Source organism: Osmerus eperlanus, chromosome 7 (assembly GCF_963692335.1).
Source record: "Osmerus eperlanus chromosome 7, fOsmEpe2.1, whole genome shotgun sequence".
NCBI classification, from domain to species: domain Eukaryota; kingdom Metazoa; phylum Chordata; class Actinopteri; order Osmeriformes; family Osmeridae; genus Osmerus; species Osmerus eperlanus.
This window is the reverse complement of record NC_085024.1, coordinates 5,711,204-5,737,348: the sequence shown is the minus strand read 5'-3', so window position 1 is coordinate 5,737,348 and position 26,145 is coordinate 5,711,204. Positions and strand designations below refer to the sequence as shown.

The window sequence follows — 26,145 nt, the reverse complement described above, 5'->3', positions numbered from 1 at the left end:
TATAATCAGCCTCTATTAAAGTGACCTCATCTTTATCGTCTCTACTTAATGTAAGACTCCACAGTGAAGACTTTATTGTAACAAAGCCAATATGATTTAGAAGGAATTGTAGTGGGAGGCAGGGAATGATAACAAGGCATGAGAAAGTTCCCCCTATCAGAATTCTAATGATACAACATATGTTCTCATTGTAACACAAGACAAGCCATGTTTATGCTAAGGAAAAAAAGTCCCATGTTTATTAAATTAAGAGCTAAGCGATTTTGGAGAAGATTGACGGGTCAGGAAAGGGGTGCAGGTTTGGGTGATATTTTGACACAAAACACACTTAGTGCAATTACGGCGGTGTGTAGCCTTCCTGGCCTGGCTCTCAGTAGACAGGGGCCTTGTGGAGGGAGGAGGAGGGGGGCTGGTCCCCATGGAGACCACCAGACTGGGGCCTGGAGAGAGCTAGGAGTCCAACTCATACTCACCCGCACACACACCAAATCCATGCACTATAACAAAAAACAACACATTTCACATTCACACACACACATATACTAGAGAAAGCTGGAAGACCCCAGCACCTGACACAACCTGCACCCCCCCCCCACACACACACACACACACACACACACACACACACACACACACACACACACACACACACACACATATACACACACACACACACACACACATACACACACAACTCAGTTGACACCTTTACCCTGACATTTCCAGTGTGGCTCAACCCTGGCCAGTCCCTTAGAACGCAGAACCAACCACACACTGATAAAGATCATTTAAGTTTCTCACCTACCCACTCCCAGTCACATTCTCACCCGCTGGGCCTGAAAAAGAAGTCTATATGTGTCCACATTTATTATGAGAAACTCACACCGGTTTACACAGCTTCCTGTGCTCCCCCCCTCAGCTTCCTGTTTTGGGGGAAGCTAGCTGTTAGGATGCTGTGCAGAGCTGTGCAATGGGCAGGTTCCAGTGTCAAATCAGTATCCTATTTGAATTTAGTTGCATCTAGTCGGCCAGATCATTCTTGTGGTTCATAGCAGATTGGAATGGTAATAAAGTTATGTATGCATGGTCTTCAACCCCATTTAAGGCTGTGTTCTTGTCAGCATGTGTATATGGGGGTCTGTGTGTGAATGTGTGCATATGTGCCTGTGTTTGGGTGGGTTTGTGGTGTGCATTCACGAGTGTGTGTGCATTCATGATTGTGTATGTTTTTGTGCATGTGTGTGTGCATGTGTGTGCATGCATGTGCGTGCATTTTTGAGGGTGTGCGCGCGTACTTGTGTGTGTGTGTGTGTGTGTGCTGCAGCGGTGGTGTGTGACGGTTTGTTGCTGTGCTCCTCAGATGGAGAGGCAGATGTCCATGGGCTCCAGTATGATGAGCATGCAGGGTCCAGCCCACAGCACATCCTGCTCCTCCACGCACATGCCCTCCATGCACTCAGAGGCCAAACTGGTGAGTCCTCACACACACACACACACACGCGCGAGCGCCCACACACACACACAAGCTGACAGGCCTGCCAACCTTTACAGTTGTGCACACATGCACACACACACCTCCCCCTCCGCACACACACTCAATATGTTCCAGCTTTCTTTTCCACTGGCCTGTGCCAGCAAAGCTGTGCTCTTAAGTCTGTGAGGATTTCATCATTTGGTGTGGAATCAAAGCTGCGCCTCAACCTGCCAGAGCATTGCTGCAGACTCTGGCTGGAAGAAAGAGCCCTTTATGTGGCTGGGCTGCCCACCGACTGCCTGATGTGTATCTTAATGTACAGAACATGGTCTGTAGGTCCTGCAACTTGTTAGCACTAGTTTAACACAGTGGGGGGGGGGGGGGATGACCTCATCCTTCACAAAGTTGGTAGTTAGAGCTTGCAGGGAGAAGGAGAGAGGGCTGAGAGAAGAGAAATAGAAAGAGAGAAGAGAAATGAAAAGAGGAGAGAGTGCTGACAGACAAGCCAGAGAGAGAGAGGGCGAGAGAGACGGGGTGTTGAGAGACATCCCCACAACTTGATTGGTTGTAATCCTGCTACTAACAGATAGGCTAAGAGATAACATCCTGATGATATGATAGTCAGGTTCTGATACTTGTTTCCATGAAATATGACCTTTCTTTGTCATGTGTGCTCTTTGAGCCAACGCGGTTGTGCAGATCTCAACTGTCACAACTTTGTGTTCTCGAATGACAAAGACCAAAATACGGTTCGGCTCCTAAAATGTTTGCTACGGTTCTACTAAGAGAGAGAGGGAGAGAGAGAGAGAGAGGGGAAGAGGGGAAGAGAGCGAGAGGAGAGGGGGAGGGAGGGAGATAGCAGAGGTCATTATAAGAGTGATTGCGCTGATAGAGGAGAGCGGCTGCATTCTCGGGGCTCTTAAGTCTCCCCCTCTTCCTCTCACTCTCTCAAGATTGATCGTCTTTGTAGTCTTTTGGATCTCTTCTGCGGTTCCTATGGCAACACGCCTCAGTAACACAATATTAGTGTACAGGGCTTATCTCTCAGCTGGCTGTCATCCAGACACATCTTGCTCTTTTTTTTCCTCCTCCTATCAGGATAATTGAATTGTAAATGCACTGTTAGGGCTCCAGTAAACATATGCAGTCTGTGAAGGGCAGAAGAGCCAGTGACCAGACATGGCTGCTCAGTGCAGCGTTCGTAATGCGACGCGCGAATGCAAATCAATTAAGATCCCGCTCCTCGATAACTGAACGCTCCGATGGAATTCCGAGATTGTGGAACAGAAAGTGAGATTCTAATTGTGTTATCAGGCAGCGATCTCCAGCGTGGTTTTCATAAGCGCGGACGGGGGTCTCTAATGTCTGTAATATCCGCGCCCGGGTCGGGTCGATAAATACGGCCGCGCTATCGGGTGACCGGACCCTGATCAGGCCCATGTGTCCCCTGCGACGGGCTCGATCCGGCTCTAATCGCATTAGCCAGACCATGTTGACTTTCCGCCAATGGGAAATCTCCCCACCGTAACCCCACACCCAGCGAGGCACGGATCCGAACGGCCTCTCTTTTTTCAACGTTTACATTACGGGGGGTGGGGGTGTGGGGTGGTGGTGGGGGTTGGGACTTTGACAGACATGGGGGGAATGGATAGAGATAGAGAGAAGGAGTTGAGACAGTGAGGGCTGAGAGAGTTTTCAGTTCCAAATGATATTGATAACAAGAGCGATAGCGCACACAGAGTGACAGGGTGAGAGAGAGTGGCAGACAGCGAGAGAGAGAGAGAGAGAGAGAGAGAGAGAGAGAGAGAGAGAGAGAGAGAGAGAGAGAGAGAGAGAGCGAGAGAGAGAGAGACAGACAGACAGACAGATAAAGAGACAGAGAGAGAGATAAAGAGACAGACAGAGAGAGAGAGAGAGAGAGAGAGAGAGAGAGAGAGAGAGAGAGAGAGAGAGAGAGAGAGAGAGAGAGACAGAGAGAGAGACAGAGAGAGAGAGAGAGAGACAGAGAGACAGAGAGACAGAGCCTGTGTGTGTGTGTTTCTTCAGGGCCTGATTTCTTGTGCTTGTATGTGTGTGTGTGCATGTGTGTGTTTATGCTGTGGTAACTGGAGGTCCCCCTCCCTCGGCAGACTTAACCCTCTCCTGCACAGAGGGAGTGTGCTGAAGAACCCGGTCCCGGGACTAATGAAGGCTAATTGATTTTGCGGTGGGCCTGAGCTGCTGGGAGGCCTGTCTCTGGTGTAAATAGTTAATGAGCTGGGGGCCGCTGGGGGCCCCTTGGGGACTCATATCACAGCATCTCTCACCGGGCGCTGTGTTTGTGCTCTCTGGGCCCCCTTATCTCCTCTACCTCTCTCTCTCTCTCTTTTATCCCCTTCACTCGTTTAGTGCCGTTGTGGGTTTGCGTAGCCCAGCGATGGCGTCATAACTGGCTCTAACGGCGCGTGTCTTTCTGGTGTTTGCTGTCGGAGTGTTTTGAGAAGTTCTGGTTGAGGTGGTTTTTATGTGTTGGGGTCAGGGTGCCTCGTGCGACATGGCGAGGGGTGTGGTCGCGCTGCGCCGTGTCTTGGGAACAGAGCGCTGTGTGTTGTGCGTTAGGGATGACGGGATAGTTGACTCTTGCACTGCAGAGGAAACGCAGCGGCGAGGAGGCCAAGTCCCACACAGCATGACATCATCACTGCGAGCCAGCGCTCCTAAGACCCCAGCCAGCTCCAAGCCTGCGTCATCGTCCTAGCATGGTGCCACATGCTTGTGCACACACACACGCAAGCACACACGCATTCACTCAGCCAAGCATACACACCCACACACAGATAGACACACACATAAGCAGACACACGTACGCACACACACATGCTCACACAAACACATACACGCACACAAACATGCGCGCACACACACACGTATATAAAAACACACACATACACAATTTTGGGGGGGGTATTTTGTATTCGCACAACAAAAGACTTTCACTTCTCCTTGCTGCAGAAAGGGAAGCCCAAACAAAACTCTTATCAAGTTCTTAAAAAATGTGTCTTGTTGTGCCAACTACGAGACATAAGTCAGAAATGTAGTCAGAGCAGGTCAGATTTCAAAGTGGTGTTGGCTGCCACGGAGAAGAATCTCCAGATTTTATAAAGCTCTTATCTTGCTTTTTTATGTCCTGTTTCCCTGGCTTCGACTGCAAAGTCATAAAGGGACTGGTTTGGTGAGCAGTTGTATGAAAATGTGCTATTTATTATCTCCGTAATTATCTTTTGTTTACATTGTTACTAAGGACAATAAATGTGTCACTAAGCGTCAGGCTAGGTGCTGAGTTTTTCATGAGGTAAACAATGCTATATGTTCCTAGACCGCTGCTCTGCTGGCTGTGGAGCTGGCGCAGCATGGGATGGTGACATAATTCTTGGCATGCTCTAAATGTACTCCTTTTTACTGGAGTTGGGGTGGGGGGAACCGGAGCGCCTCTTAAAGAAACATTTCATAATACACAGAGACCCGCCATCAAAATCAAAGAATGCAGCTTGAGTTCTATTTTTTTTTTTTCTTTTTTTTTTGTCAGCATGAGTTTTAGTGTTACGATGTTATCCTTTTCCATTTCAAAATTCGGATTGGAATGGGTCCAGCATTAAAAGAAATACGTTTTCCTGAAACTCAACTTAAAAAAAATATCGATGTCATGATATCTTAATCATGTTAGGAAGACATGCCAACTCCTAAACCGACACTAACAGTCAAAAAGCAACAAGAGCAGATGTCAACTACCACTGCTTAGTGTGAAGTCATTTATACAGTAAGGAAGCACTCCATTAAAACAGTTAACCCTGTTACGTGTTCCATTTATCTTCTTCCCCTCAACTAGATGAGCACCTCTGGCTCAACATGGCATTGCTAGGAGGAGCAGCTCACAATAGGGCCCTAGCTTCAGGTTTTAGAAGCAACATCTGCATGAATGGTGGCATTGTCAGAGGATGATGTCATCGCGGGGAGACGGTGAGCTAAGAGCACAGCTGAATCCGCGGGCTGCAACACTGCTCCACAGAGCTCCGACGCGCGGGGTTAAAGCGCCCGTGAACGCATGCGTGTAGGGTGTGTGCCCGTGTGTGTGCACGTGTGTGCGTCTAGGATGCATGTGTGTTTCAGTGAGAGCAGGGGAGGGTTAAATGGGGGACAAAAGGATGCAGAAATAATTTCACCAAGGGGAGGGTCCATGTCTCTGTGTCTTGCCAAAAGCAGCTCTTCCAGGTGGTTCACATTATCCCCCCAAGGCTGGAAGGTGTATGGATTTATAGTATGGTACAGTCCAGGAAGTAGAGTCAGAGGATAGTAGAGTATATGAGGGGTGAGCAAGCTCCCCGGGTGTGTCTGCTAGCTTATCTGTGGTGGGTTTGGGCGAGGGGGGCTCTCCCTCAACAGTGGTGCCAAAGGCGGGGGCTTAGACAGAAGCCCTGTCTGTCTGTCTGTCTGTCTGTCTGTCTGTCTGTCTGTCTGAAGCCATGACAACAGCACCACTGTGACTCCCTGTGACTCATCTACACCTACTGTAGCACCGGGTGCTTCACCTAAATTCTTGACTTGAGCTTTTGGTGCACTGACTTGAGCTTTTGGTGCACTGTAGCTGTGAGGCCTATCTTCGCAGCGTTCTGCTTTTTCCACAGTGTGGGGATTTTCAGAGATCCTTGTCTGAAGGGTGTGAGCATTGTGCCGGATGTGACCAAAGAGGATGTCTTTGTAAAGAGAAGCAGGTGGTGTAGGGAAGGACCATGACGTTAGATGTATCGGAACATGGTGAGACCGATGTGAGTAGATTAATTTAAACCGTCACAAGTTTATTTGTCTCAAAGATGGGTGGGACCAGTGTGTGTGTGTGTGTGTGTGTGAGAGAGGGTGGGGGGTATGGACAGGAGAGGGCAGTGAGGGTGGCAGGCAGGCGGGCTTGGAGCAGAGGGTCCCGGCTGTTTGTCTTTGGGTGACTGCGTGTTGTTTTAGCTGGGCTGGTGGGAGGCATGTGTGTGAAGGCCATTTGGGCACGGTTCAGGGCCTGTGAATGGGGCCAGTGCTCTGGCAGGGCCAAGCTTGGGTAAACCAGCCTCGCCTCACCAGAGGAGCCAGACTGGACTGGCCAGCCCCCGCCAGCCCCCACAGAGCCCCCCCTCGCCTGATGGACTGGGCCACCGACTGCATGCGGTGGGTGTGTTGTTATGTGTGTGTGTGTGTGTGTGGGTGGGTGTCAAATACTGTAGATGGAACTTGGTTTGTGGATGAATGGTTGATACACTGAGGATGACACTCTTTTGATTAGCTCCGTATACACATACTAACCACCAGACTGAGTGTGGATTTCTCAGGATTACAACATCATAGCTTCTTTAGAAATGGTCTAAAACGTCTAAAAAACTAAGCTGTATAACGTGACACATTAATACATTTGGCAAGACAAACACATTGAGAATGAAAATGCAATTACAACACTATTACCAAAGAGTTTCCTTGTTATCCTTACTGTCATCTTTACTGGTTGCAATTTACCCACAGGAAAAACACAGACTCTGTTGACCTTACTGTTGTTCCAGCCATCTATCAAAGTCAGATGAAAGTGAACCTTTAGTGGTACTCCTTCCAGGAGATCCATCCTGCTGTCTGAGGAACTCTGGATGACTATCAGCTAGTTTGTGGGTTGGGGGGGGATAACTTCTGATACACTCTGCTAAGATTTTCCTGCTTGGGTAACGTGGGAAACCGTTTCTTTCTTTCCTTCTCTCTTTCTCCCTGTCTTTTTTCTGACTTAGGGTTGGTTATTTCTCTCCCTCTCTCTCTCTATTTCTCTCTCTCCCTCTCCCCCACACTCTCCTTATCTCTCCGTCTCTCCGTCTCTCTCTCGCCCTCCTCAGTCATGCTGATAGCGATGGTGCTGTGGTGATAACCATGTATGTTGCTCCAGAGCCGGTCTTTACAAGGGGAGACAGTGTGTGGATACCCAGTGCGGAGTCAGAGGCCCATCTATCAGCCTGACAGGGAGGAGGGGCCTCAGCCAAGAGCATGAGCGCACGTTTGGAGCGCTCTCCTGTGTGGGCGTGTCCCACACAGGATCCCGGCAGAACCGGCCCACCTTTTTTATGTCTGTGAGGAGCCATAGGGAGGCCCAGGCCCGGCCCCAGAACGAGAGCTGCTGAGCAGGGAGAGTCTCCTCGACAGAGACGTTGCAGCTCTGCACTCCCATCAGGCTGTCTGGCTCTGTGGTCCCTGAGGAAATCAGTTTAACAGTCCCCAGCTCTTGGTTAGGGCAGGGGGGGGGGGGGGGAGATGGAGGAGAACGAGGGAGGCAGGGGCGGAGTAATGGGGGGGATTGGAAAGGGGGGGGGGGTTCTGCCTCTCAGGGCGAGAGGGAAATCTAATAAACTGATCTAATGGGGGGTTGGGGGGAGTGTGTGTGTGGGGGGGGGGGGTGTGGAGAGGGTACATCGGGGAGGCATTGGTGGGTAGTGCTGGTGGAGGACACAGAGGGGGGGATTAGAGGACTCTTAGTGTTTGGCACAGCCCAGTCCAACTCCCCGCCCCTCTCCCGCAGATGGTGAACCCATGCTGGGTTTAGGAGCCGGGGGTAAACGTTGGGTGTGGGTAGGGGGGTGGGTTGATGGGTGTAGGGGGCTGGGCCCCACAAAGACCACTGCCAGGAAAGTTACAGCGTTGATTTATGATGCAATTATAAATACGGTGTGCACGCGAGGCACCGTACACGGCGACGGGGCACCGGTTTGCCCCGTGCTTAGCTCTGAAACATCGCCACTCGTTTCTCCCTCGCATCCATACAGGAAGAGGTGTCTCTCCATTAAAAAACTCTTCCCATATTGTAGCACTTTGGCGCTGACTTCCCAGACCTGAGACTCTTTCCTTTGCTCGGAGGCGCCAAAGATGCCTCCGGCCCCCCGATCGCCCGCTGCTCCACTTTTAAGGGGAATAAAAGTGCTCACCCTGACCTCATTGGGTTTGATTTACCCATCCTGAGGCGGGCGTGGCCTCCTCCTTTTGTACCTGTTCCTCGCCCTCTCATTCTCCCAGCACCATTAATAGATATGAAGTCATCTGTCCAGGAGAAACCCGAGTGTGTTCTCAGGATGAGCCCAGGGCACTCACAGGAACATCACTCAAAGGGACCCAGCGTCAGAGAGGAAACCCACATACATAAATATCATTAATGGCTGATCAACCTGGCGTCTCTGAATGGGCCTGGATGGGAGGCGCGGGGAGAGGGAGGGTCAGGGGTCAGAGGTCCGGTGGATCCCCCTCTCTTCTGAGGCGAAAGCAGACTGAATCAGCGCTGGCGTTTCCAAGGCGTTTATTATCTATGGGGATCGATATGCATTGTTAGCACTTGTCTTGTCTGTGACTGCGTACGGCTGGGGTGAGGAAGACACGTTGGTGATTGATGCCTTTCCCCCCTAAAAGCCTTGTTCCAATAAAGAGATTAACGTGGTTGATTTGTCAAAAACGTTGGATAAAAAAAACGTCCCTCATATGCCCTTTATTGCATTGCAAGACATATTCATTAGCAACCCTCTTAGGCAGCCACATCCAGTCCCGTAAAAAAAAACATGTTTTCTGCTCCGTGGTAACAGTGTCCGTGGAGACAGTCGGCGTAGAGGGCAGACGGGGCATGCCTTTGCAGGTCATAGGTCACAGTGGACCATCCTATCATGGGAGAGCAGAGAGCAGGGAGAGAGCTGTGATGTGCCACCACCAGCTAACACCTGTGCTGACATAATGACTGTTTACTGTGGCATCAATGTAGCCCTGGAGCTGTTTGTGTGTGTGTGGTGTGTTTGTGTCTGTGGTGTATTTGTGTGTGTGTGTGTTGCATGCAGGTGTGTGTGTGTGGTGTGTGGTGTGTTTATGTCTGTGGTGTATTTGTGTGTGTGTGTGTCTGTGAATGTGGTGTGCATGGTGTCTGTGTGCGTGGTGGGTCTGCGTGGGCTTGTGTGTGTGTGTGTGCGTGTGGTGTGTTTGTGCGCGAGTGTACGCGCGCGCGTGTGAGTTCCCAGTGTGTCATTAGAGGTTAATGTGCAGGGTGGTGCTAAAGCCTCGATGATGAGCCGAGTCTGGGCAGAAACACAACCATGAGTTAGAGACACATTAGAGATCCTGATGAAGGTGTTTGAAGAGCGCAGCCTGCTTATCATGGTCCTGCGAGCCCTCTCCGCCTGCGTCACTGTGGTTCCTGACGCGGGGGACATAAGTCCTGCTGGAGGGGTGCTGAGCCGGCTGTAGGTAGAGGCCGAGCAGGAACCTGTCCTGAACAGTCACCCCGAGGAGGAAACTGATACGGTGAGAAGCTCTCTCTCTTTGTTTTCTCCTTCTTTTTCCCTTCTCGCCGCCCCTATCTGGCTGGACGGTGTTGGCTAATGTTTTCTCTTTGAGTAGTTCTGGAGCTGTACAGTTGTGCTGTTGGACAGTATGCCGTAACGCTGGATTGAAACATTGCATCGAGACAGCTTTAGTTTGTGGTCGATCCTCACGTTTGTTGTTCCCTGGCTGGTCTTCCCGCAATGGTTTTCCAACATGTCTGCTACTCAGTTTGTTGCATGATAAGGCTTATCGTTTTTTTTCCGGACGTGATTCTATCCATACCATATGTTATGGAGCAACTTGTTGGATTTAGTGTTACGCTGCCAATAAATATCTTTTGGGCGTGCTGAGTTGAAAGCTACAGTTTGTTATACTGACAGAGACACACTTGAACCTTCTGTTGGCGCTAACTGCTGTCTCCGTCCTGGAGCCTGGAGGAGGGTAGGGGCCCATGGGCCTCTGACCTGCTGCTGGGCTGTGACACTGCGCTCCTCCTCTGATGCAGTCTAATTTAATTAATAAACAGATAGCCCTGCCTGGCCAGCTGGACTCCTCAGAGCCAGGGTGATAAACGAGCTCTCTGGCCTGGCTGGCTGTGTGGAAGAGAAACTGGGAGCCATCTACTCCCCCGTACTAGCCTCTGCTCTCACTCCACCCCCAAACCCCCCCCCCCCCCCACTCCCCTGACGCCTGGCTGGCATGGAGCCAGGCAGCCCCCAGCCCCCAGACGTCCGTCTCACCCACTCTCAGAACACATTAGCTGGGCTGCAGAGCAGACATCGGTGGTGGATGGGCTGGCACATTCCACTGGGCCCTGCCCTGCCTTGCTCTGCTGTGTACTGCTCTCCTCCAAACTGCTCTTGTTCTGGCCTGCTTGGCTCTGCTGTGCTCTGCTCGGGACTGCTCTCCTCTTCTCTGCCACGGTCTTCTCTGCTCTCAACTGCTCTGCCCTGCTCCGAGCTGCTTTGCTGTGCTGTGCTCAGTTTGTCTCTGCTCTACTCTGGACTGCTCTCCTCTCCTCCCTTCTCCTCTCCTCCCGTCTGCTCTCCTCTGCTCTGTCGTGGCTGGTGGGAACAGTCTGTAGATTGCCTGCTGTGACCCAGAGTGCCCAGAGATAGCCCCACAGCTGCAGAGCCTGGTTGGCTGTCTCTGACAGGGGAGGGCCCACAGCTGGGTGTTGATTGACAGATGGGAGGCTCCGGGGGGGCGGGGGGGGGGGAGGTGTGTGTATGGCTCGCCCAGACTCAGATGACACCCTCACACACACACATGGAAGATGTCCCTGTCAGCGCGGGGAAACACGGCTGAGCTCTGATACTGGCTCCTGTCTGTCTTGCAGTACAGTAAGTGTGGGAATAATTCCGATTCGACACGTTATTGCTTTGTTGTTGCGCCGTGATGTCTGTAAGTAGATGATTCCCCCAAAAAATCTGCGTATTGAGAGAGACAGGGGAAGGGAAGGAGGGAAGAAGCAGGCCTGCCACCCCCCCCCCCCCAGACCCCCGTCCTTGGGGTCAGGGAGCTATCTGTCTGGTCTCCAACCCGACCTCCGTGGTCACACAGGGTCAGGCTACTGGGACTGTGGTCAGAGTATGACAGGATGATAACTGTACTGTGAAGCTTGATGGAGGCACTGTGAGGAGTTGGTGGTTGGAGTATGAAAGTGTGTTTATACTGTGAAGCAGAGTGGGTGGGGAGGGTATGAGAGTATGGTGGATTTAAAGTGGTGGTGGATTTGAATGAGGAAAAGTTGTAGAAGTTAGTCGTTGTGTAGAAGTGAAGAATACTGTCTCCATTGTGTCATTCTAAGTTTAGATAACATAAACAAAGAGTATCCAGCACAAATGAGGACATTGTTTCTACCTGGGGACTACAGTGCTATTTTGAGAAGCAGAAACTGCAATCTGGCAAAAACAGGCTCGACAGGGTGATGGTTTCACTTTGCTGGTTTCATGTCAGACTCGCTGTATCACTGGGCCAGTTTGAACGGCAAATTCTTGTCCCTCATTCCTTCTGCTCTGCGTCAGGCCTTGACAGATGTATGGCCTAAATAGTGTGAATGTGTTTTTTATTTGTTTTCCGTCTTGATGCCTCATCCTTTATCCTGGACAGGTTTCCACTGAAGTAGAGAGGGAGGTATGGTGTGTGTGGGGGGGGGGGTCTGCAGAGGGAGGTGTTGGAGAGGACAGAGAGGGATGGGCGGGGTTGGAAGAGGAGGAGGGAGGGAGAGGAGGGTGGGGTGGTGGGGAGGGGCGGGGCGGCTGATGTTTTGCTCTGGTTCAGAGCGGTGATCCAGGCCAGCTGTCTGCCGTTCCCTGTGGTAATCATGAATGTGAAGGTTGTTAAAGATATGGAGCCCTGGACACTGCCTGGACTGACTGACAGCAGCTGGGAGGAGGAGGAGGGGGGGGGGGGCAGGGGGGTGGGGGATGGAGAGAGGGAAGGAGGGAGGTACAGACAGAGAACGCGAGAGGGAAAGGGAGCGAGCTGGAAACGGAAAGGAAAACGAGAGGAGAATGGAAAACAAAGTAGAATGGAATACATGGTTGAGCGGCAGACAACTAAACCTTTGAACTGAATAGACTGATGGGATTAGTAAGTGTGCTTTTATAGCTATAATGAACACCTCAGAACACGAGAGTCCACTGAGGAGAAGCCCGTCGACTCAAAGAAATTGACGCAGAACGGCACACCTTTGAGAAAGAAGCAGCACCAAACGGCATCAATCATAGTAGCTGTTGCAGACTCAACACTCTCTCCAAATGTTATTCCAGAATGAAATCGGAACAGAAAAATGAATGGGTGCAGACATAGCTTTTTTATTATGTCTGAGTCGGTTTTCAACATCTCGGGCCTGCAGACATATTTTGGCATTGCTGTGTTTGGGTAATGGCTTTTTTACAGTCCTGGGGTCTGTCTTCAAGTGATGCCCAGACTAACAGACAGTTGAGGAGTGGTGGGCCTGGTAAACCCAGTGGGAACAAGCCAGCACCTTGAGAAACGCTGCCCTCCGTGGTCTCCCTGCCAGAGACGACTCCTCACAGAGTCCTCGGTGACCACACGGTTAAAGCAACAAACCTCCGAGTAAACAGAGGGGAGCCAACCTGAGGCTGGGGAGGCCAAGGCTGAGGCTTAGTTAGAGGCAGAGGCTGGAACAGAGGCTGAGGCTGATTCTGGGGCTGCAGCAGTGAGAGACGGGAAGGACTGAGTGAGCGAGTGATTAGAGAAGGGAGCAGGGAAGGAGAAAGGAAGTCAGGTCAGTCCGAATTCTCTGTTTATTGTTATTTTGACATTTGCGTAGATTTATTGAGGCGTCGGGTCCACTCTACCTGCAGCCAACTGACACTATGATCTATATGAGAAACAGACCAACCTATTCCTTCAGTAGTAAATGACGCCGAATGTGACAGATGGTAAACGATCCCCATTTCTCTCCACAGAGGCTGAAAGCTGCACTCGCGCACCACCCGGGAACCATCGCCAACGGCAACATGAACACCATGGGTCACATGATGGACATGATGTCATCGCGGCAGGAGCAAGGGGGCCACCACCACATGCACTCCCACCCTCACCAGCACATGCAGGGCCCTCCCCACGGCTACCAGCACCACGCCCACCACCACCACAGCCACCCCCAGGGGCACGGCCAGGGAGGGCACCATCACCACCCCCAGGGACACAACCCCCACCACAACTCCCACCAGCCTCACCTCCACCCCGGCCACCCGCACCAGACCTCCCCCCACCATGGGATGCACTCCGGAGGATCACAGGTGAGCCAATCAGGAAAGAGGATCACATCCCACAAGTAGATGACAGGAGCTGCTCTCTTCCCACCCAAAACCACCCCATGTTTCGCAGCTTACAAATCGGTAGCCGCTAAAACCACTTGTTTAGTCCAAATCGCCTACTCTACTCTACCAAGACCCAGGGCAGACACTGGTTCAGAGGCCTCTTACATAGACCATCAAACAGACAGTCATTAGTGGTCTAAAGTCAATTGGGCAGCGGTGGATATGGCCGTACATTCCAGATTCACTGTAAAACACTGGTCAAACACACTTTCCTTTGCCATGGCCGGACTGCCAAGTGGTTTCCTGGCAGCGGGCTCTAGGGTCAGTTTTTCCTGTTAGGCTGGTCAGCCACGGGTCAGAGTCAGGGGCCCGCCATGGACGCAAAGGTCACAGAGAGGTCGTAAACTGCCGGCTGTAAAAGGTTTGCAGGGCTCTCATTTGGAAAGTGCGACCCACGCCCTGACTCCTCCCGACTCGGCCTGGCTGTCGTTAAGCGGTCACAACATGGTCCAGGTGTCTCAGGGCAGGGTGGGTTTAACAGCCGTGGTTCTGGTGAGTGGTCAGCCTTAGTTTTATACTGCAGCCTCACACTGTACTCAATGAGTCTTTTAAGGTGTCGCTGCAGTACGTACTTAGAACTGACAATGTGATATGAGTCAACATCTACTGATGATAGATGCTGCGTTAAGTTATCAGACATCCCGATGACGGTCAATTTGAGGTCCGTCAATTCTAATATCCCCCGTTTGTATTTGAGGACTTGACAGTCACGAAGGATCTAGATGTGCGTTCCAAATGAACCATTAAAGCGTTGGAATAACACCCAGTGTATACACAGCAGCCATCAAAGCAGCTTGGGTTTTCCAGATCCTCGTAAAAAAAAAAAAAAAAAAAAAAAAAAAAAATGGTAACGATCTGAAGCCTGAAAACACTTGACCTTGCCAAGTAAACGTCAGGATCAGTCAGCGGGCATTGGGCTGTAGAAACGGGCCTTTTGACTGGGCGTCTTGGAGCGTTAGTCTGAGTGGAAGTGGGCGGTGGAAAAACGGTGCCCTGACACCTCTTTAACAAGGCGGGCAGGCCAGTGAATCAGCCCTCTCTCTCTCTGGCTCCCGACGCACACAGACCAGGCCAGCGGGGAGCGGGGCTGGGGCAGGTGTTGTTTTTAGGGAAGTCCAGACACGGAGGGGCTGCCTGCAGGAGGTACTGGACTGTATGGATGCTTGTTCAGTGGGGGGCTCGGTGGACAGGTGACTGGCTGCTCCCCAGGCCTGTCAGGCTGAGAGCGTGTCTGGCTGCAGGGCTGGAGATGGAGGCATAAAGAAGGCAGACCAGACCATGTTAGGGACACACCATGGAATGAACATCCAGATGAATTGAGTTTGATTGCCAAATATTCCTATACCAAATGGTTCAAATGGTTTGTTTACTGTAACATGTTGTATACACTTATATCAGATACCTGGGAAATTTGACACATTATCCAAGAATGAGGGCTGTGGGTTGGTTTAGGTGCAGTTCTATGGGCAAATGTGAAGCCATCTGTGACATTTAATTATATAAAGAGGCTTTTCAAATTCAATTTGATTTGATTATAATACAAATTTCCATTTCAAGCATTTTCTGGAATGTACAACAGAGCCCAATCAGAGACGTGTATGTGAGCTTGACCCCTGTGACCTCTGTCTCCCTGGGTTACAGATGTCCCCGGCAGCACAGCAGATGCAGCCCACGCAAACCCTGCAGTCTCCACCCCCCAGTGGTGGGCGCCGCAGACGGGTGGTGGACGAGGATCCAGATGAGCGGCGACGGAAGTTTCTGGAGAGGAACCGGGCGGCGGCCACGCGGTGCCGACAGAAGAGGAAAGTGTGGGTGATGTCCCTGGAGAAGAAGGCTGAGGAGCTCACCCAGACCAACATGCAGCTCCAGGTATAGAACCACTGGGTTTGAAGCTCTTCTGATTCTGATTCTGATTCAGATCTTATCAGCGTTGGAAGAAGTAGAGAGAATGTTCTGAGGGTTCTGTTCCTGAAAGTACACCCTCTTCCACTGACACCCCTACCTTGGAAAACACCTTCCAACCCAAAGTGTTTCTTTTTTGTATCCGTTCATCTACAACCCACAGAGATTTTCACAAATGTTCCTGATTTGTTTGTTGTTCTTTTAGTCTTTGATAGAGAATAAATGAATGCTCTCTGGCACTGTCCCAGTCATGTGAATGGGCTTGCATTGGTTCAGAGACAGCTCACCCACTGTAGCGATGCTGAAATCAAAAGCTTTGAACCCATACAGTTTCACTTTTTTTGTTTAACTTTTTTCAAAATACATTTCTGATAAATATCTTATCTCAATCTCTGGTATGAGTCGTATGGCATTTGTAATTTACTTAAATGTAGTCAGAAGTCAGACAAATTATCATGAGGTTGGCAAGAAAAACATCAACCAAAATTTCCCAACCAAACCGACTCTGTAAAACCGCATCATTCACGTGTGTTGATGGCAGTCCTGCTCAGTGTTGCTCATGAGTTCCTCTTAACCCAGTTGTGATGTGTGTGTGTGTGTGTTTCAGAACGAGGTGACCATGCTGAAGACAGAGGTGACCCAGCTTAAGCAGCTTCTCCTTACACACAAGGACTGTCCCATCACCACTATGCAGAAAGATTCCCAAGGTTACCTCAGTGAGTAGCCCGCTGCCTCAACACACACACACACACACACACTCAGCCAGGCGAACGCACTCTCTCATCAGTGTGCCTTGCTGTGTCACCACCATGCAGACAACCCTGCATGGGTGCTTCACTAGTTCCTCCTTTCAAAGGAGACGGCCAGAGTCAGGCTGGCCGAGGGAGGCAGTTGTGAGGCAGCCCAGCCTTGGCCGCCCTGCCCTGTCCCCGGGTCTGGCTCTCTCGCTCTCCGCAGGCACGTCCTCCTGACATATGGAGGGACCCACTGAGCCAGCGTGGCCAGGCTGGACCCTCGCTGCTCTGCGGCCGTGGGGACGGTGGGACTGGACCCGGGCTGGGAGCTGGCCCTCTGGGTCCCCACACGAGGCCCTGTGATGTTTTTTTTCCGCCAGAGGGGTGCGGAGCGGACCGCAGGGGGTGATGCTCGGCTTCCGTGGGCGGAAGACATCACCGAACGGCGCCCGTCCAAACTCCCCGTGTTCTTCCCAGGCTCCCGCTGGTTATTGGACTGTTCCGCTGATTACATCAGAGCCACACCCCTCAGATATGGATATGGGCGACATGTGACATTTCCATGTAATTAGGACAAGGCCCCTCCCTGTGCGGCTTCAGACAAGGAAAATCAGGCTCACTTCCCCCTGAGAGAAAGGCTCCTTTATAGGGGAGAGACAGGGCAGAACTGCCACCGGCCTGGGAGGGACTCAGACTCTGGTGGGCCTTGTCTGTGTGCTTGTCACTGCTAGCACGATGGAAATCAATCAAAGTTTTTTTTTTCTTTCAGGGGTGACTGATTCACTTTTTCAGTTTTCTATTAGTCGTTGATGGTTTTTTACATAGAAGTTGACGTTGTATGTGAGACTAAATCCATTGTATTATACTGTACAAATACAAATGTAACAAATATATTTTTGGTAATAATAAAAATGTCTTTTAACTGTGACTAATTTGGAGAGTGTTTTTTTAGATTAGAATAATAATAATGTTTTTGATCAGAAAGATGTCAGTGTTTGAGATTGTTGTCATTCATGTACCATAGTTTGAAATGACCATGACCAACTTTGAGTACACAAACATCCTCTCTCTTTCTCTCTCATCCATCCTATCTCACACACATACTTTTCACACACACACACACACACACACATACGCAGGTGGTCCCCTCCTCAGTGATCTGTGTGGTTGTGTCCTCAGGTCCAGAGAGCAGTCCGGCGAGCAGCCCTGGAGCCCCTGCGTGCTCCCAGCAACAGGTCATCCAGCACAACACCATCACCACCTCCACCACAGCAGTAGGGGGCGGTGGTGTGCACGGCCAGCCCAACCACCGCACAGACATCAACCCCATCCACTAGAGACGAGGGACCAGAGAGACTCCCCCCCCCCCCCCCCCCGACCCCCCCCCCGAGGCTGTTGTTCGGCCATGCGCTGCCTCCTCCTTCAGGACCCATCAAGGGAAAACCTCGGAAGCCTGCGAGGCTGCTCTTTATACAGTAGCTATGTATTTTTATAGACCTTATTAACTCATTAATGTCCGTTTTTTGTTTGTCTGTCTGTTTTTTTTTTTTTGTCTTCTGAGTTGTCCTGTCTACTTTGTATCCTGCGTCGGTTGTTATTTGTACTTCGCTAAAAAGGGAGTTCGGCTGATTGCGCAGCGTTAACCCGTGTGACCCTGCTGTTGTTGTTGTTGCGTAATACCTTCGGTACTAGACGAACAGGCGTCCGAGCTGGTGGAACCACGGCAGGAGCTCGAGCCTCAGAACGCTGACCCTCCGTGTCCCCGCCCCACCCCTCCGCCACCTACTCCTCCGTGTGACTGAAGCATGGGTGTCATAGACCCAGTATGTGTCAGATGCGCTGATCACAATGTGTGTGACGGTGTTCTGACTGTTTTAAGGTGTCATAAAATGTGTGTTTATCAGAGGGAGTATATGAAGGTTTCTGCCTCCGGGCTGTTGGTTTTGTAACCGAGTTGAACTGTTGCCATGATATGTTTTTAATGACAGGAAAACAGGCTGGCGTTTTTATATTGAACTAAGCTCTTTTTTCTAGATTGGTTCTTGACTGTTAACTGTCATTGGTATTCTGAGAGTCTTTTGAATGAACAAAAAACATGATGCTAAAAAAATATACCATATGATCAAATGGAAGCAATACGACATCTCAGTATTGATCATGTCCCATACAGAACCAGCACTGCATAGCAAAGCCAGTGTGGCTGTATACTGTTGGGATGTGCTTTGCTGTTACAGCCATATTGCTCTGCACTGTGATATCACCTAGGCAGCTGAACGGGTTAGACCAAACTCTTCTGCTCTTCAGGACCAATAGAAGCTTTATCTGAAGGAGGCCTCTCTCTCTTTCACTCTCTTTCTCTCTCTCTCTTTCTCTTCTTCCTCTCTGTGTTCTCTCTCCCTCTGTTCTCTCTCTCTCTGTGTGTGTTACTGCTTTTAGGATCCAGTTCTCAGGATTCAGTGGCAGATTCCAAACAACCATAACATTCCAATGTGTCTGTGTTCTGTCCTCTTCCTGCCTGTTCTACCTCAGTGGTGGAGTTCAGATCAGGCAGCAGACAGACATGGAGAGAAATGAGCTGGAATATCAGGTCAGAGATTTGACCGATAGCATAGTTAGTCTGTCAGTGTAATGGAGAAAGATTGAATGATGAGATTTTATTTGTTGTTTTTTTATCCCACCATTGGCATTTAGCACTGTACTATTTCTAAAATATCTGCAGCTCAAGCCTACTGTACGCTTTCCAAATGTCACATAGTGCCTGAATTACTCTCAATGTTATGTGTTACCATATGCAAGAGTATATTAATTGTTTCATACTGTACATTGTCTTACTATTGACTTAACCATTGAACAAACAAACCCCTAACATGTTGTTTCAAAGTCTCTGCGTTGCATGGATCTGCACAGTGTGTCAGCTGAAGCTTCAGTCAGTTCTTGTTTTTCACACAAAGGCAGAGCCAGCTGACCAGAGAGGAAAATACTGACCCCCCTATTTGACCTCTGACCTGTCTGTCCACGTAGCTTTCCTTCAAGCAGGTTGCGATGCATCACTCCCTCTCTCTCTCTCTCTCTCTCTCTCTCTCTCTCTCTCTCTCTCTCTCTCTCTCTCTCTCTCTCTCTCTCTCCATCTCCTTCTCTCTCTTAACCCCAGCATGCTTTGACTAAACTCTTCCAGCAGTGAAGCTGCATCCTTTCTTCTGTGTGGATCCCTACAGCTGAGAATGTTGGAACTTGTAGGTTCCCATTGATCACTGTGTTTTTCAGACTAAGCGAGACCACGGAGCTGTCTATGCACTTTGTCCTCTGGGATGCCAGAGGGTAGAATAGCCATATTGAGGTCTCAGAGATCTCAGCGATCCCCATTCACACACCAGCGAGACACTGACCGTCGTCAGCTCTGTAGAGACTGCTTTGCCTTGACTGTGCCTAATGTGTGTCGCACGTGTACCTGAACGAGGAGAAGCAGAGAGCCCGGAGTTCAAATCCCAGACTGTAGCCTTTGTCCTTGGGATAGGCTCAACAAGAGACTCTTAAGCTTTAAAAAGTGATCTGTCAGTTCTTGCCTGTCCTTCTAATCTGTACCACAAGGCAAAATCCCAAATGTCAATTTTGCTCACTGTGTGACGTTTGATCGACAGCATTAGGTGAACTGGAGACTCTCTCTTATACTCTGGGTGTTGCAACATTGTTTTAGAAAATGCAATTTTAAGGTCTTATGTAATTCTCGGGCCGAAGTGTTTGTGTTACTGAGGGAACGAAAGGTTTAGATTCTCTTTAAAAGGGCTTCCTTCTAAGAACCTTGGGAAAACACCTTCAAAACGCTTGCCTTATTTCGTCAACTTGTGGCTCCTATTCAGAAAACGTTTGAACTGTTCTTCTGAATCAAACATGCATGCATGGGAAAATATGACATTGACCTCAAAGCGTATTCAACTGGAATTTTTTATGAAAACGTTTTCTTAGGCATAACGGTATCTAGACTTTGGTTTTGACAGTAGACACAGGTTGTGCGATAAGGAAACGTGAGCTTTGTCTACTGTAAAGACACTTTCAGGGCAGGTTGAGGGAGTGAGAAACTAAGTGGGTGTGTGTGCCTACACATTAATGAAAGTATAAATGTATCATTTTGAATATAAAACTATAAATATTGTATAGAATGTAATTCATTTCTGTAATCTTGTACATGTAAGGCAACCACCTTTCTTTTTGAAAGGAGTAAATGTTTGGTACATGTATGTAAATAATGTTTGCATAGCACTTGCATCCTTTCATTGTGTGTCAAGGAGAATTTTGGCGCTTGCATACATTGTGTCTGTTCTATGTCATGAACTGATGAGAGCACTCTTGCCTGCAAAACTTTGTACATTTTTGTGTCTCTTACAGCATTGTCTTGTCTTTGTTGTTTTGCATTTGTACAGATGTGAAATATCACTGCAGCTACTTTACAGTATGAAAATAAAGCACTTGTTCTGTAAAATAACACAACCGACATGTTTCAACCTAACTAATACAATTATTTATAATAGATTAGAAATTGTCATAATATAATTATACAATTGTGGATGTTGCTGAATCAACAGTCTAAGGTAAGAATGTGCTGTATGTGCTGAATGCAAGAAAAACAATCCTCATGTTAAATTAATGATCCACCTATTCTTTCATACAACACAGATCTCTGATTGTTCATTAAAATGTTGTTTGTTTAAACGATCTATATCACACATCAAATATTGAATTGTCTAGACTCCTAAATTGATGCCTAATGAAATAACAAGGTGGTGTACCATGGTACTGGACACAGTCCCAACATTTATGTGGAGCAGACGATGTCACAATGCCAAACCGCCCCAGATAATAGAACAGTGTTCCAGCCTGTGTTTGAGAACAGTCTAGTATCCTGTAGTGGGCTGACTGACTTAAGGTCTTTGTTAGAGATGATCTCCAAAGATTAAAAGGAGTTTCTAGGGAGATAGGGAGGTTCTAAATGATGCAGTAGAATGCCTCAGTTGGGCTGCATCCTGGGTTCATATACATGATGCTATTTTCAGGAGACTGGCAGCACAGTGATAAGAGAGTGTATGTCTACACAGGAATAACGTTTAATAATGCATACTGTTATGGTTTTCACAACCACGCTCTACAGTGTCTTGACTTGCTCATAGCAAATACAGTATCAATACTTGTGCATTGCCATACTAGGATCACTAGTGACCTCTGGTGTACATAAAGAGAACTTAATTGTTCAGCGTTGATAAATGTGTTCTTTTATTTTATTGATAACAAAGCATGTCAACCTTGTCATTAAAAAATATATTGATCATGTGCAACAGTCTTTCCCCACCCAGTACCCTTTTAAAACATACAATCAAAATGTACTCAATTCAGGCACATCCAAAGAACAGAGAGCCTAAATGTTAATTTGCAGAACAGGCCATTGAACAGCATTTACTGATTTCTCAATCTGGAGGCAAAGGAGGATGTGTTGATTCACCACGCTTATTTTGGGTGTGAAATGACAATGTACGAAATCATGTGCTACTGCTCTTCCTGACATGGCGTTTAATTAAGGGAGGAACTCAGATCCACCGTGTTCCTGTGCAGTCCCACCTCAGGACCAGCCCTGCGTCGAGAGGAACCTGTCAATCATGTCGAACGACCTCTCCGGTTGGTCGTACGGCAGGATGTGTCCTCCCCCGCGTATGATCACCTGTGAGACGAGAGCATCGTGGAGACGCCAGATGTCACGGTCAGAACGGACGACGCTATAAACTAGTGCTGGTGGCTCAGGCACCAAGCCAGGCTACAAACACCACACATCCACCCACCTGGTAGAACTCTCCCACTTGACGGACGTAGCCGGCTACCTCCGTGTCGGTGGGCTGGATCTTCCAGTGGAAACGCGGAGCCCTCTTGTACTCCTCGGCGCCGGTCCAGTTCACCGTGGGCAGGAACCGCTCCGTCAGGGGGGCCGCCACGATCACGTCCAACTGGCCGCTGTAGATCAGCACCTGGGTAGAGACAAAAGATAATGCAGGGGGGCTTTCAGTGATGCTGCCGGGTCGCGGTTGGTCTCTGGACTCGGAGGAGCTGGAGAGAGAGCCGCTAATGCTATATGGCTCGCGAGCCATTTTCAGTGCGCAGTGTGACTCTGCCTACTGTGTATCACCTATCTGGCGTGGCTGTAATTTCTGTCAGTTTCCACCCTAAAGCACATATTGGTAGGATAGATGAGTTGGATGAATGTTAATTGGGATAAAAGCTCAATTCATTCATGTAGTTGCATCACACTATATCGCAGCTCTGGATCACACAGTCCATTCCTAGGAGATATGCATTTGAAGTTTGTTTTTTCCCTGCCCGTGTGTGTGTGTTTACCCTGTAGTTGTCCATGAGCACGCCCAGCCAGGGCTTGATGCTCTTCATGACGTCCTCCAGCAGATGTTTCTCCACCAGGGAGCCGTCGTGGAACGTCAAGTTCCCCACGTGGATCGAACGGCGCACGGCGGGCAGCGTCACAAACTGGGAGAAATACTCCTGGTCTTCTGGCTCCTGGACAACATAACCGTGCGTGTGAGACCCTCACAGAGTAGTGGAGTCTGACTGTGTGGTGAGCTGGATGGAAACAAGGGTGGTCTAGAGAGACAGAGAAACAGAGTCTGGGGAGGTTTGTATTCACCTGGCACTGCATGTAGTTGTAATAGTTGGTGCAGCCCGTAGCATTCTGGAAGAAGGAGGGGTAAGGTTGCACATCTCCATTCAGCAAGCTGTCGAAGACCTGCGAGGTCGGACACATAACACGCGTAAACATCCTGTCGTATTTGACTCCCATCTGACATTCTGTGTGGCACACGCCCAGACTCAGAGAGACACCAAAGTGTCTCCTACCTCAAAGGCTTCGACCCATTTCTGCTGCTGGATGAACTGCACCCCGTTGTCTGTCTGCTGGATGACATACTCCCTCTGCAGCTGGTCCACCATGCCTGTCTGGTACAGGAAGTCTGCATAGCCGCCCAGCATCTGAGACCACAAAAGCATGTACTTCGGTTTCCTGACACGCCTCGTGATATTGTGAAGAGTCAGATCAAGTCAGGTCACAATCAGATTATTCAGTGCTGGGATTGTTAAATCTTACCAGCTCAGGATCGCACAGACCATCTCCGATAGCCACACCTTTAAAGTTGATCTTCACCTTAGCTGAGGGATTGTTCTTATGGATGTAGTAACCAATGGCTGGAACATACTTTCCTGCATAGGACTACAAACATGGAGTGGCATTAAATTATGTTTGATGAAATTAAGCGAGCAAATAAAAGAGTTAAATGTAATAATAATGGGAAATAAAGTAGTAGGACAAAGAAGGCAATAATTACCTCTCCAGTGGCATAGAACTCATTGGACTGATACTCTGGAAAGATCTGGAAGAACTGGGTCAATGCGCTGAAGGAGGAAGAGAGATGGGACAACAAAAGACACAAATGCACAATCAGTGATACAAGAAGCACAGCTTGGGCCTCGACAGATGCATCTAAACTGGTCTCACCTGTAGAGATCTCTGCCGACATCATCCTGGTTCTGGGCAAAGCCTCTGTCATCGTCCGTGAAGCTAAAGCCTGTCCCTACCTTGGAAAAAACCCCAACAAGGTTCACTCTATGGAGAGCTGTGTTACACCACAGCTTATTAAAGCAGTACTGCAATGTAAGACACTCACTGGATTGTCAATGTACACAACCGAGTATCTAGATGTCCAAGGATAGTCTCTGAAGCCCACTGTAAAATCCATGGCAAGCCAAAAACAAACTGTTATAAATTGGTATTAAAAGCAGCATATGGTAAATATGGTAGTAAGACTATTATGTTACCTGTAAGGTTCTTATGAACCATGTAAGGTCCATGTTCAACAAAGAGTCCAAACATTGAGGTGCCCCCTGGACCTCCTTGTAGCCACAGAAGGACTGGGGCCGTTTCTGGTGTTTCCTATAAGGAAGCAGGCACAGAGTGGATTAGAGGAACACTGCCATCTTGTGGTGAAATGAGAGAGGTGCAGACAAGTCTGTCCTGTCACTGTTTATGAGTTCTAGAAAGAGTCATTTTTATAGCTGTAAACATGCTCACACTGACAGTGGTTGGACCTTGGCACTTTGTAACACTCAGATTTATAATCATAATACAACACCAATGTACACTAGTATTCCTCACAAAATAGTGAAAGCTAGACAAACTGGTTTTTCCTTATCACTGTTGGAAGGCATGTGGGCCTGGGTAAAATGGCAGCTGCGCAGATCAGTATGTTACAGTACAGTACAGATGAGTAGTATATTATGGTAGATTACAGATCAGTATGCTACAGTATGGTAACTTATAGAAGAATACAGATCAATATGTTGCAGTACAGCAAGACCAGCATGTTACAATCCAGTGCAGATCAGTATTTACAGTGGATCTACAGTACACATGTTACAGTACAGTACCTGTGCAGGGAAGAACCAGAAGTAGAGGTTGCTGTTGTATTTCTTGTTGACGGTGAGGTATCCAGCATAACTCTTGACATTGGCTCCAGGCAGAGGTCCCACAAGACTCAACTTCCTGGCTGGAACAAAACAAGTCAGATAATAAATGTATGTTTTTACCCCAGTGTGTATGATGCATCAAATATTGCTGGTCTTGCATTTGATTCACACTTTTGTAATTCAATATTGTAAGGAGCTTGATAACAACCATGACACAACATGGAGGAGGTTACTGTACAACAGACAGTGTACAACTATTGGAGATTATAGCTTAATTGTTCTGGCAGTCTACTGCAGCATACCCTCGTCGATGTTTCCCTTTTCAATGTATGGGGTGAGAAAGAGCGGCGATCCAGGGTCTGCTCCTTTGTGTTCGCTGACACGGTGAGATTTTCGGCAGAAAAAACTCGAGCATCCCCTTGACTGCGTCGACTCCAGGACAGTCAGCAGCAGGAGAAACCTCAGCGTTTCCTTCAACATTCTGACAGACTAGTAACGGGAGACAAGTTACAGAGCCTGTTGTATGTCGTTTCTGTTTTAAACATTGAAGATCATATGACCAAACTAGCCTGGCGGCACTAGTCTTGACAAAATGCTACTGGGGTTCATTAACAGCACAGATGGAGACTGTGTTTTAGAAAACAGTGCTCGATACACAATTCAATGGCGATGCTAAGTTTGTTACTTTGCGCATTCATTTACCGAGCCAAGACCACGTTATAATTGTGTAAACCATCCCATTCTGTTTTTCATTTGAAATTGGCAATGGGTTAGTTTGCCTTTAGTGAATGAACAGCATATATCAGGAATGTAAATACCTTATGAACTGGATCTAGCTCAGCTGCAGGATCTTCGGCTAAGCAAAACACTTCCCTGTGTCACATGATCATATTGATGGTTTAAAAGTCATGTGACAAATGGTCTCTTGCGCAATTGGAGGACCACATTTATTTGGTGCGTTTCCGCTTCCTAAATGTCTAGCCTCCACATGCCCTTACTCTGTGCTATGCATACACACCTTTCTGCAAGAAAACTTATAACTTGGGTTATTTACAAGTTCTAAATTCTCTGTTTATTCGTACATTTTGTACAGTATTAGAGTTTTCCACATTTTTGTAAAGCTTGTAGCCTATTTGCTATCAATAAAAAAAAATTGACGACTGAAGTATTATTCGACTGGTATACCAAATTATTCGAGATTAAATAACTCCACGTAAATATAAAACAGAAATACATGAATTTTCGATGTTATGTAGCCTATAAACAATGTGAGAATAATTGCCACATTAGCCTATAAACGCCAGTTTCACGGGACTACGGAATA

The 26,145-nt window shown here is 48.6% G+C and overlaps 2 protein-coding genes across 4 annotated transcripts in view; one reads left to right on the top strand and one right to left on the bottom strand.

Moving 5' to 3' along the window:
- The window catches only part of creb5b (cAMP responsive element binding protein 5b), a 47,806-nt gene extending 26,786 nt beyond the window's left edge, over positions 1 to 21,020 (top strand). For 2 of the 3 annotated variants that reach the window (XM_062466746.1, XM_062466745.1), the window contains 5 exons: positions 1,361 to 1,471; positions 13,261 to 13,596; positions 15,319 to 15,546; positions 16,187 to 16,295; positions 17,493 to 21,020. In XM_062466746.1, the coding sequence (XP_062322730.1) occupies positions 1,361 to 1,471; positions 13,261 to 13,596; positions 15,319 to 15,546; positions 16,187 to 16,295; positions 17,493 to 17,650 (942 nt within the window). In that variant the 3' untranslated portion in view covers positions 17,651 to 21,020. Of the gene's footprint in view, positions 1 to 1,360; positions 1,472 to 13,260; positions 13,597 to 15,318; positions 15,547 to 16,186; positions 16,296 to 16,394; positions 17,242 to 17,492 lie in introns of those variants that run through there. The other variant, XM_062466747.1, reaches the window with a different exon arrangement.
- A 521-nt stretch (positions 21,021 to 21,541) lies between these two features.
- On the bottom strand, positions 21,542 to 25,767 carry cpvl (carboxypeptidase vitellogenic like). The gene is made up of 13 exons (XM_062466748.1): positions 25,640 to 25,767; positions 25,124 to 25,310; positions 24,783 to 24,901; positions 24,174 to 24,288; positions 24,023 to 24,081; positions 23,854 to 23,933; positions 23,684 to 23,750; positions 23,446 to 23,568; positions 23,199 to 23,330; positions 22,990 to 23,088; positions 22,689 to 22,862; positions 22,139 to 22,321; positions 21,542 to 22,020 (listed from the first exon to the last, which is right to left on the bottom strand). The coding sequence occupies exons 2-13, from the start codon at positions 25,299 to 25,301 to the stop codon at positions 21,922 to 21,924; spliced, it is 1,428 nt and encodes a 475-aa protein (XP_062322732.1). The 5' UTR covers positions 25,302 to 25,310; positions 25,640 to 25,767; the 3' UTR covers positions 21,542 to 21,921.
- Positions 25,768 to 26,145: the final 378 nt, after the last annotated feature.